The following is a 13303-nucleotide window of genomic DNA, read 5'->3' as shown; positions in this document are numbered from 1 at the left end:
TTATAAATCCATCAAGTATAAGAATAAAATTAAATATAATAATTATAAATAATTATAAACACATCAAGCATAAAAATAAATTTGAAAATAAGAATAAAAATTATTTATAAACCCATCAAGTGTTGTTCAATAAAAATTATAAAAAAATAAAAAATTGATAAAGCATGAAAAAAAAAACTTCCAAAATTGTTCAACAATAATTAAATTTTTTCTTGCGTAATTATTTTTCTTAGTTTGTTGTGTGAATTTGGTTCGCCATTAATAATTTCTTTATAGGATTCATCATCTTCAATAATTGTTGGATTAAATCGGTTTCAAATACAAAGTCTTGCACAAAAATCAAAACATATCGAGTCATGAATTAAATAAAGTTATTTATAAATAAAATGTAGCAGGTAATATCGAAAATTACCTTTTGCTCAACAATATTAGTGTTTTCAAATTGAGAAAGCTTATCATAATTCTAACAATATTATTTTTTTATTATCAGAACCATTAAAAATATAATAAACATCGAAGACAATATTATAAAGAATATATATGTATTTACATATTGTGTATATATATATATATATTTACATATTGTATAATTGTATTTACTTACATCATATGAACATAATTTATTTCATAAGAACTTAAAACATGTTTTGTTAAGTTCATTATTGTCGATCAACCTCATGACTATATAGACTTCATTGTGCTCACTAATATTTTAGGTTTTTATTTGAATAATTTTGAAAAACATTTTCTTGTTCACTAAAGTGTCAATCTTAGCAGGATATGATCCATCAACATATGTTTGAAAGTAATTGAAATAATTATTAAGTGTTATGACATTCATGTGAAAAAAGGTTTATTGTTATATAATTCCAATTGTAAAGAAAGTTACATTTACCAACTTATCCCTAAAATTGTTAGCAGTCTTACTGTCAGGACACGTCCAAAATCCCTCACCGGAACCCTAGACAAGCCCTGATCCCAAAAAAATCCTATCGGACCCTCTAATGGAAAATCCAACAGAACTTCTCCTAAAGGTTGGACTTACCACAAATTTCCTGCACTAAAAACACACTTCTATATATACTACCTTATTCTTCCCACCTTACTACAATTTAAATTTCACAAAGTTGCAACACTTCAATAAACAACAGGGAATCAGTGCATAATTAAATAAATATTTGTCCAATCAATATAGAGAGCTTTATACAATACAATTAAGTATGAAATTAATACAACAACAACAACAACAAGGATAAAGAAACGATACAAGATAGAGAAGAAAAGGAAGGAAAGCCTTTTGGATCTTCAACAACGAATAAAGACGTCGAGCTCGCCTCTGGACAATCAATGTCTACTAATTTGGTTTAGGAGAACGGAATTTAAAAATATGAGATGCTAATCATCTCAGTGAGTGATCCTAACTACGACATAATTATAATAATACTAATAATAATATAATGATAAGATGAACTTTATTAATTAATAATAAATAATCAAATAAATAATAAGTAGTTGAAATATTGTTTTTCCTCAAAACCCTCACAGTTCACTTAGTTGGAAAAGTTTACATTTTAAAATATTTTCACAAAACCCAATAATTGTACCCCAAAAATCAAGGAATAATTAATTAAATAAATTGCAAATAAAATACAACTATTTAAATATCTAAACTTATAATGAAAACAAAAATTAATTTAAATAATAATTATTAAATTGTCACACATTGTCATAAACACAAATAATTTTAGAATCTAAAATTAACACTTTGAGATTAATAACAACAAATAATTGAATCTATAATAATTATTATAAGATAAAATACAATCACAAATAAATTAACCAAGCCAACATTTAATTCAACATATAATCATGACATTTAATAATCAAGCCAACTGAATAATCAATGAATATTAATAAATAAAATGCAAATAATATGCAACAAGTCAATTTAGTAATAAATAGATTTAACGTAAAACAAAATTGATTTCAATAATTAATTATAAAAATTATACTCGATAATTTAATAAAATAATACGAGATACCATAGAAAATCTTTTTGATAATCTTAAATTTATGTAAGCCTTGAAAACATGGTAAAATATATTTTTGGATACAATTTTAATAAATAATAAAATCACAATTAATTACTTTTAATTTCAAATATAATTTTGAAAACATTACATTTTGAAAACCAGATCGAGAAAATAACTTGACTCATCATACTAGATACTAGTGATAACTTACAATTCCCAGCGTCTTGAGCATCATCTTGTGGGAGGTTAAAAAAAAAAACTTGCTTACGATCGCTTTGGCGTCCCAAAAGCGCCGCAGCTTAAACCATCGTCCCGGCCATGGAGGGAGCGGCTTATATACACTACATAAAACTTGCCTGCCCTCAGGTCCATAGCAACTCATGGAAGACATTACAACCTGCGTGCTTATCCAGTCTACCCGTGCAGTAATCACATCCACAACTGCAGAACACTGATACTGTATGGATGCATCTAAAACCAATAAAATCATATATATATATATATATATATATATATAATATACCATTTCCAGTTTTCATAAAACAGGGACTAACATCCATCAATTCCATTTCATCAATTAATTCATCATCTCAAATCCAACGGTATATATACATATATATATATAACCCAAATTTTCCAACACCATAAAATAATTTACAAAATTCATCTCAATGCATAATAAATTTAAATAATTATTTTCCTTCAAATCCGAAAAAAAATCAATCAATATCAAAAATAATATTTAAACGTCATGAAAATCATATAGTATCAAAATCATACAATTATGCATAATAAATCTAATAATAAACATAACAATAATTAAAAGAAATTAAAACCACAATTTTTTTAAATTCCCAAATATATTGTTGACACCACAACATATATTAAAATTATCACAAATTGACGACATAAATTTAGATAGAAATTCTCTTAATATCAAATACATAAAATATATTTCTTAAATATTTAATTATGCAATATTCCAACAATAAAATCTAATAATTATTAATAAAATTCCAAATCCATAAAATTTTTAAAATTCAAAATATTTAACTCTCGAAAATAAATTTGAAGGTGGATCACTCATCTCGAGCACACCATTAAATCAAGATCCTCTATAGGATCGATTCCACAATTCACACATGTTCCTAGAACATTGACAATACACAAACCGATTAAATTAATATTTTAATCGGATAAATTATACACGGTTACCCGGAAGATTTAACACAAATGTTAACCAAAATTCGCAAATAATGTATCAAAACGAAGCTTACAACATGAGGATTAAGGATTGACCCTTATCTTCCAGAGATCGGACCCGAGGTGGCCGGAATCTTGCAGGGAAGGTTTTAGTCTTTAGGTCCTCGGATCTCACAAACTGCCATAAATTAGAGGAAACTGACCTCAGATTTGGGTTTAGGGGATTTGGATTAGTGGAAAAAGGTGGGCGGTGTAATCGGTAACTTGCCGGAATCAAGTTTTTCGATGAGCCGCTGTGGTCATCGGAAACCATCACCGTCGGTGGCGCGTCCGGTGGCCATTGGCTGTGATTTTTGGTGGGAAGGTACATCAGGGGACAGGTGACTCAACGGGATCGATGGTGAGGTAAACGAAGATCTGGTTTGGGAGAAATTAACCGGAGTAGGAATCGACACCGCCGACAGAAATCACCTCGACCGGGCGCTTCGGCACTCGGTTGGCCGTGATTTTTCTCTGGCTGGCCAGTTTTTAGGTTGGCTGCACGGTGCTCTGGAGCATGTAGATCGAGGGTGGCCAGAAAAGGATGGATCTGTGGTGGCCGGTGGTGACTCTCTCTCATCTTTTTCTCCCTCCTCTTTCTCTCTCCTCCACCTCACTCCTCCCATGCCCCCACACAACCATTTGCCCAATCAAAATGCCTTCTATGGATATCACTGTGCACTCATGGATTAGCCAGATTTTGACACGTGGTATATACTGTTCATATATTCAAAAATAATATTAAAATATTACGATATTCGAAAAATTTTGCAGGTTCATAGCTTTTCAATGAAATGTCCAAATTAGGCGTGCCGCTAGTCTATGAACTTATATCGACGAATACTTCACAACCATGCATGAGTCAAAGCTCAAGTTTACAAAAATAAAAAGTCAACTCCAACATCCTGAAATAGTTCGAATCTCAACTTGTTTTGCCCATAACTTTCAAACTGTAGCTCCATTTTCATCGTACTACTAGTCTCCAAACTCGGATCAATGCGTGCTTTGCAACGGTGCCTCGATCAACCTAGAATTCTCGCAGAGTCAAAAAGTCAAAATTTGATCCTTCTCGGTCAACGATGGTCAAATTCGGTCAACTTCAATCAAGTTGAGAAATTTTCAGCGTACTTCAAAACGGGGTGTTACACTTACTGAGTATCTGCAAACATTAACAATCCTATGATAAAACAAAAGTACTACTAGTACCATCAATTACTCTCAACTGGATTTTGGACCTAGTCAATACATATGAAAAGCTAATTAAAAATCATATTATTGGAAAAAAAAAAAAGAAAAAAAGAATGATAGTTATTCTACCTAGGAGTTCCTACGGAATCAGACTTGTCATATCTTTCACGATAAAATCTTGCTCCAACAGGCTAACTTTCTTTGGACATTTTTTTACGGGATAAGTACTATCAATCTTCATCACTCTTGAATGCAATAATATATATAGTTAAGTAAATCCAAAATAAGAAAGGAAAATATATAGTTAATGTTTTTGGAGTTCCACATCTATATTATACATGAAAAAACTCAAATTCAACTAATATATCTCTTATTTTACTAATATATATAATTTTATAATTTTCGGCAATATTTTTTTTCCCATATATTACATCATATTTAATACCTACTAACATGATATTACCATTTTTTGGGAATATTTTCAAACATTTTGCCCAACATAGTTTTAAATTCTAAAATATAAAATTCATTTTACCATTTGTATTTTACAAAATATGGTAACAAAAATTGAAAAAAAAAATAGATATTATTAGACAACATTTGTAGTTGAATAAATAGGGAAAAACTTATATGTATATAGAACTCAAGGGAGTTAATGATGCATTAAAGGATACAACATAACAGCATATAAATAATTGATTTGTTAATAAAAAATAGTTAATTTTTTGATAAAAAATAAAGATAGTTATTTTTTTTTTCTGAATGTCATATCTATATTGTACATGAAAATGCAGATACATATAAATTTGAAAAAGAAAAAAAACTTATTTAAAAAGGAAGAAAAATAATAATTACACCAATAAATAATGATATACATAAGAAAAAAAAAAGGAAAAACCAAAATAAGAAGGGAAAATATATATTTAATTTTTTGGTCCAAAATAAAAATAGTTATTTTTTTCAGACTTTCAAATCTATATTATATATATGAAAGAATTCAAGTTTAGTAATATACTTCTTATTTAACTAATATATATAATTTTATAATTTTCAGTAATATTTTATTTTTTCATATACAACATCATACTAGTAATATTTTATTTTTTCATGTACAACATCATACTAATACTTATCAAACACAATTTTATCATTTTTTTGGAATATTTTCAAACATTTTGCCAAACATATTTTTAAATTCTAAAATATAAAACTCATTTTATCATTTTATTTTGCATAAATATTGTAAAAATATTTATAAAAAAAAAAAGATAATAGATATTACAAACAACATTTGTAGTGGAACAAATAGAGATAAACTTGTACGTATATAGAACTCAAGAGTTAATGGAACATTAAAGGATTCAAAATAATAGCATATAAATTATTAATTTGTTAATAAAAAACTAATTAATTTTTAGTCAAAAATAAAGATAGTTATTTTTTTGGAATTTCATATTGATGTTGTGCATAAAAAAAATTCAAATTAAGTTTGATTTATGGAATTCAAATTCAAACATGTTTATCTTTCCAAACATAGTTAATTCTATATAAACACATTTAAATATGTAGAGATATATAAAATTTTTGAAAAATAAAAAAGAAAACTTATTTAAAGTATAAAAAAGGAAAAGAATTAATAATTACAACAATAAATAAAGATATATATAAGGGGGAAAAAAAGGAAAAACCAAAATAAGAAGGAAAAATATATAGTTAATCTTTTGGTCAAAAATAAAAATAATTAATTTTTTTGGAACTTCATATTTATATTATATATGAAAGAATTCGAATTCAGTAATATACCTCTAATTAAATTAATATGTATAATTTTATAATTTTCAGTAATATTTTTTTTCATACATTACATCACATTTAATATTTATCAAACATAATTTTACCATTTTTTGGGGGAATATTTTCAAATATTTTGCCAAACTTGCTTTTCAATTCTAAAGTATAAAATTCATTTTACCATTTTTATTTGACATAAATGTTGTAACATAACATCTAGAATGAATGCTTAATCTTCATACACGGTTTGTTATTCAATGCAGTTGTTGAAAATTTCAAAAATTTTAGTACCACGTAATGGCCAAAATGATAGTCTTGTCTTTCTTACATTCATCGGCCAGAAAAATCTCTTAAGCATTCTCCTTTTCATATTCTTGTTCTCATCATCTTGAAAAATTGGATGCAAAAAGGTGAATCAAAAATTAGTAAAGAATTTTCATTAGAAATATTTTGTTTTTTCAGATAAGTTTCTACAATATATTATGATTCAACATTATTAACTTCGTTATGAGATTCATCAACTTTAATAAAAACGCTGTAGCATGGATCACGTCTATGTTAATGATATGAATTCATTCAATAAAAAAAGTAAATTAAAATTAAACAATAAAAATCAAAACATATTAATAGCTGAAACCAAAATATGAAAGAACAAACAACACCTAAATAAAATAACTTAAAACACTAATAGGCAAAATATTAAACACTAAAATTTTAAACAACTGAACACTATCACTTATTAATTTATAGCATAATGTATTTAGCTTATTTGCTAAATAAAATATAATCAAATAATATATTTTGAATAGGAATTCTACTTTTTCATTTTTAATAATTATATTTTGAAAAACATATCTTAAATTTTTGCCACCAATAAAATAAAATTGCATTAGATATGTAATTTTTGTTTTTTTGCAAAATTATGTATATCTTTATTATTTCCCATATAATGATGTTTATATATATAGAGATATTTAATTTATTTTCTTAAAAAGAAGAAGCTTAAAATACCAAAATATATATATATATATATTATCTTTATTATTCTTGTCCTCCAAACATATATCTTTATAGACACGAAAAAAGTTTTTCAAATTATGAATATCTTTATTTTTACATATATATATATATATATATTTAATATATATGTACATATAAACATTTATACACCTTTTTTTCCTTAATTAAAGTTTAAAAATGAATAATCACAACCGAGGGGAAACATAGTTGTTATATGGATGAGGTTTTTTTTTTTTTTTTAAATGATTTTGGAGGAAATCTAAAAGAACTTCATGGTATATATGACTGTTTATTTACTAACTATTTAACTTTTATATATTATATAGATTTTTAAAGGTGATTGGTATGTGAGTTTAGTTGACCATGGATTAATTGATAAAGTGATTCTAGAAATATTTGTTTGTGTTTAGTTGATTTTGTATCCTTATTCTTATTCAGAATGGATATGTACCTTTATATACTGATGGAGAAGAATAAATTCATTAGGAAAACATTATTTATATTGAATTTCTAAAGTTTAGTTAGGAGCTTACTAACCAAATTGGAATCGATCAAAGAATTTTATTAGAAAGATTATAAATAAATATTATAATAAGTAAGAGTTATTCTATTAAAAAGATGTTCCAACAAAAGATGAAAACGCATTGACATATCAGTATAAGTGTTTTTTATTACATAATTTTCTGTCATTAACTATCTGTTTTAAATAAAGATAATATTATAATTAAATAGTAGTTAAAACCAGGATTGGATTACTAAAATGTTATAGATAAATATTTCATGTACATTGAACAATTACAATTGTAGCTGTAGATAAGAAAGAGATGGCAAAAAGAAGAAGAAGAAGAAGAAGAAGAAAAGCCAAAAAAGAATTAAGAAAAAAATGGAAAATAAAATTTGAAACTGCCGCTGGGAGAGAAAGTTAGAGAAGGTGATCAGGGCATTTGCTCTTTAAAGGCCATGAAGTCAATATGTAGAATAAAATTTTTAAAAATTAAAAAGCACAAAAATTTCGAAGGTGCCCCCGTGCACCCCGCATAGGTCCGCGATTGAGTTTTTCTGTTTAATTTATTTAATTATAATTTATTGAAATCTCTGCTTTAATTATTGGTATCCTTTTATTACATAATGCGTGCACGTTTGGAATCAATTGATGGCGTCTCACATCACTTGGATTGGATTGGAAGCCTCAATTTCTCTTAATTTAGTTAATCACTTTTCCTCAAAACTTGTACATCTTAATTTATCTACTTAATCGTCATGGGGATATGCGGGGGATTTTAGCCGTTTCCATATGTTTTTCAGTCTAATGCTCTGGAATCTGCAATCTGTATGGCACTTAGGAAGGGAATGTCTTGAAAATTTGGGAAAGAAATCTCAATATACATGTATGTATGTATATGTACATATAATGATTATTGAAATTTTAGTTGGGCAAGTCCCAATTTAAGTTCCAATAAATCAAAACTATACATATATGCTTTCCATAAATAAAATTTTCCCCCTACCAGAATCCGTATGCAAAGTTTATATATATACATATATATGCGTGTGTGTGGGTGTGTGTGTTTGGGTATGCTCAAAATAAGCCAAGAATTGTAAATTGACATTTCCAGGTTTAATAATAACTCCACAGGCATAATCTTCAATGTAAAAATCTTTGCCAGGCAGTGACATATATTTATATACCCTTAGTTTATCATGGAGAAAGACGTATGCATGTTAATTTGATTCCATGAGTTGCAAAACAGACAATGATAAAAAGTAAAAAAGAAGAAGAAGGCTCTGTCAAGGACAATTGGACTGTTTGACTCCAGAGACTCAAGATGAGGACTTGGTTGAATACAACATGATAGGTACGAGAGGAATTACAAATGAATTTATAAGATACACAATTATATTTTACATATGAAAAAGAAAGAAAGAAGCTGAAGATGAAAAAGAAAAGGATTACAAAAATTTAATATTCAATACAAGCGTGTATATATATACATACACACAAAACTAGGTACATGTGGAAGGGGCAAAACCTAATGTACTTTGCTCCAAGTCAAATTCCCACAAATGATTTTGTTGCATGATATTACCAATGACAGACGGAGCAGGCCATTCTGATGAAACAAATCCAAGACACTTGGTTTCCATTGCAACATCAATAATGTAGCTCTTCACTGGTGGCTCGAATCTAGCTCCATCTGTAAAATGAACTCTCAGTCTTGGCACCAAAGACTCATCAAACCCTGTGGAATTGAAGCAATACTCAAACGGTACTCCATCTACGGACAACCTTTGCAATTTTGATACAGACTTTAACAATGCAGCCATGACTAAATCGTAAGCTTGCGCTGATAAATATGTCAAGCTTGTGCCCGAATCAAGAACCGTACCACCACCGAGATTTACATCCCATACTTGAGATGGTATTTTTAGCAATACTCCCCCAATGGAGATGTCCGATACACTTACACCGTATAAGGAACCCAATTCGTTGGCCAAAACGAGTTTGGTATATTGCTTGTTGCTCAGCAACTTGGTTCCGACTATGACGTGGCCAAATAAGAGATAACTGGAAACGTTCCTGGGACTTAGGTGATCTACTAAGCAGTATGAGAACTTGGCACCAAATTCTTCAACAAGATGTGCTGTAAATGAGTATTTGCTAAATCCCAGTCCCAATACACCATCAGCCGCTCTGAAGTCTCCTTCCATGTATTCAGTGCAACCAACCAGCACATTCTGTAGTTTCTCTTTCCTACCATTTGTAAGGTTTACAGATACAGTCTCATTGGCAAAGAAGCCAATTATTCTAGATCCTTCCATGTACCTTTATCAGGATGAGTAAAAAAAAATATATACATATATAAGTAAAATAATGTTGGTTCATAAATTTGGACTATTACCATTTACCATGCATACAGTTAAAAATGAGGTATTACTTATTTATTTAATTTATTCAGCACAAGGCTACAAGCACATTGTGCTAGACACATATATAAAACAACTTGTAAAGTTATAACAATTAAGAATGGCATGGCATGGAAAGACAGATCCTAAGCCAGAGTAGGGAGTTTGCAGTATTTGGTACAAAAATGTGGGTCACGTGAAGCTCACCTACTTACATTAACTCCACATTTAATTCTTGTGTTGGATGTAGGTAAGAGCAATAGTGCCTAGTAAAATCCATTGTATTTGCCTTGGTTACAAATTACAATTTACCACTTACAAGTGCTGTGCTGCTTTTTTATTTGAGTCTATGCACGCCTGATAATATAGTTAGTAATTGTATTATATATGTATATATATCTAGAGAGAGAGAGATTTTTGAATGAAGCCTTTTGATTACTTAAAAGTTGGACAACTACCACTTAGCCATATATATAAAAGGGTCCATCACCACAAATGGTGATTGCGAGCTTACCCATGATCCGTTAACTTGTTGACTAGTTGACCTCGAAGCACAAAAACTTTCCAAACCCAATTTTAGTGATTGGTATTAAAGAGACCAACTAAACTCGACTCAAAAAAAAAGAAAAAAAAAGAGACATGGATGGGCAATTTTAGGTAGCCCTTTTAAAACCTGAAGCCGATGTAATGTACTTGTAAAAGGACATCTTCCAACTACTTGTGGTTGGGTTTTCTCCTTTCATTTCTGGTCCAAATTACTCATTCACTGTATATATTTGCTTCATTAAATAGACCCATTTGACAAACAAACAAACAAAAAGAAAAAGAGTTTTTTTTTTTTTAAAAAAAAAAAAAAAAGAGAAAAAGAAAAAAAGTTGCAGTATCTGTTATTGCAACAGAGAAGGACTAATTAAAAATTGTCATTGCAAATTAAATAAAGAAGATACAGCAAATCTCCCCAGTTGAAAAAAACAGAGACAATATTAATAAGACACAGAGAAAGAGGGAATTAATTGAAAACAAAATTTCACCCCAAAAAGATTTGAAAAAAAAAAAAAAAAGAAACAAACGAAAAGAAAAAAAGGAGATATAAAATTAAGAAGTTACCCGTAGTCATAGAAACAGGGGTCCGTGGGGTTGCGACAGGTAGCGAGGGAAAAGAAATGGGAAAGGCCAATTTTACACATGGGCGAAGAACATGGAATGGTATTGAATGTAGAAGAAAAATCAGCACGAAAGACCCTCTTGTTGTTGATTAGCCTTCCTTCTCCTTGTACTAGTCGTACAGGTAGTGATTTGCAATTGGTGGTTTTGCAATGGTAACGACATTTGGTCCATGTCAAATCGCTCCCTGTGTCCACAAACAATCGGAAATTCTGGCCAGGCGTCCCTACCTTCACTCGCACGAAGTACTCCCCCCTCCCATAATCCGCAGCCGAACGTATCCGCATTGCTATCGACGTCGCTGTTTCGCGATCTTTCCGCCTGGTGCTGTGGCTGTGGGTGTGGCGGAGTCTCCGGTAAATCATGTGCTGCTGCCGCACCATGTCACGCTCGTATAGCTCTGTAATGCGCTCCACCAGACTCGTACTCGTTTCATTATTATTGGGAGAGTTCCGGTGTATCAACTCCAACTTCATACCACAACCACCATCAATCATCGCCAACAACATAATAAGCATAAGGAGGAGGAGGAGTATTGAATTTGAACATGCTTTCCATTTCCACCACATGTTCATCATCATCATCATCATCATTCAGATTGATCTGTCTGAATGATGATGATCTATATAAATATTGTAATGGTAAATAAATAAATATTGTTGTTATTATTATTGTTTGTGTAAAAGAAGAAGATCAAAAAACAAGAGAAAAAAGAAAACGAAAAAGTAGAGGAGGGAGGGAAGGAGGTAAATAAATATCAGAGAGAGTTTGGTTTTGGATGTTATTATTGTAATAAGTAGAAAGGTGGGAGAAAACTCAGAAACAGAGAAGATATTAAGGGAGGTACCTTTATTCTTTCCAGAGTTTAAAGAGAGTTGGGGGGGTTTTATATATATATATATATATATATAATTGTTTTGTTTTTGTGCACCCACGTCTATAATTTTCTTCTATATCTGTTATATATATATATATATATATATATAATTGTTTTGTTTTTGTGCACCCACGTCTATAATTTTCTTCTATATCTGTTATAATTTATCCATCTCATCTTCTTGATATCATAATCCTCGAATTCTCTCCCTTATATATTTTGTGTACACACAACAGACACAGAAACAGTCACAGGACATTCACTAACAAAAAAAAAAAAAAAAAAGGAAGGGGGAAACAGACACAGGCAGGTTACTATCTAAATATAAAAAATAAATAAATAAATTCAAAAAGCTATAATATGTACAAAGCAAAAAAAACAAAAAGCTATAATATGTAATGTAATCCGTGTGTTTAGATCTGGTGTCTTGTTATCTTGTCTGTAATTAATTTGTTACGATACATAGGTATGTCAGAGATGATGCAGTTAAGGATCCAGTTACTCATGATCTGTTCTCAATCCCTCCTCGCCGCGTGGAGTAATCTTACCTGTAATTAATTAATTTTTTATTTATTTTTTATGACCTGTCGGTTAAAATTGGATGGACCAGGACGGATGGAGATCTTCCATCGCTTGATATATACTACTTTTACATGATTCAAATGCCCACTTACCCAAATATATATTTTACAATTTATAATATTATTTTATATATATATATATATATATGTGTGTGATGTAGACATTAGGATATTAGGATCATAATTCGGATAGTAAATCTCTATTCCATCCATTCATCCATTCAAAAATATAAAACTAATTGAGCTCAGCAAAAATATAAAACTAATTGAGACAAGTAAATATTAACATTGGTAATTAACTATGCAAGACTAATAATAGTCTTTTTCTGTAAGATATCCCATTCCATTAATTGCTTATAGACCGAAGCTACTTATTACCGCTAATAATGGTCATAAATGGAATTTCCATTAATATAATAGTAATTAATTGAATCTCATTTAACCTTTTTTTTTTTTTTTTTTTTGGGCTAAAACTCATTTAAATAGTTTTTGAATATTTAATA

General features: G+C 29.3%; 1 protein-coding gene across 1 annotated transcript; it reads right to left on the bottom strand.

Annotated features, from left to right (window-relative positions):
* Positions 1-9036: 9036 nt before the first annotated feature.
* LOC107424441 (aspartic proteinase NANA, chloroplast) lies at positions 9037-12259 on the bottom strand. The gene is made up of 2 exons (XM_016034255.4): positions 11286-12259; positions 9037-10098 (listed from the first exon to the last, which is right to left on the bottom strand). Exons 1-2 carry the CDS (start codon positions 11933-11935, stop codon positions 9279-9281), a joined length of 1470 nt encoding a protein of 489 aa, XP_015889741.2. The 5' UTR covers positions 11936-12259; the 3' UTR covers positions 9037-9278.
* Positions 12260-13303: the final 1044 nt, after the last annotated feature.

Source organism: Ziziphus jujuba, chromosome 8, assembly GCF_031755915.1.
Source record: "Ziziphus jujuba cultivar Dongzao chromosome 8, ASM3175591v1".
In the NCBI taxonomy this organism is placed as follows: Eukaryota; Viridiplantae; Streptophyta; class Magnoliopsida; order Rosales; family Rhamnaceae; genus Ziziphus; species Ziziphus jujuba.
This window is presented reverse-complemented; position numbering and strand designations above follow the sequence as displayed.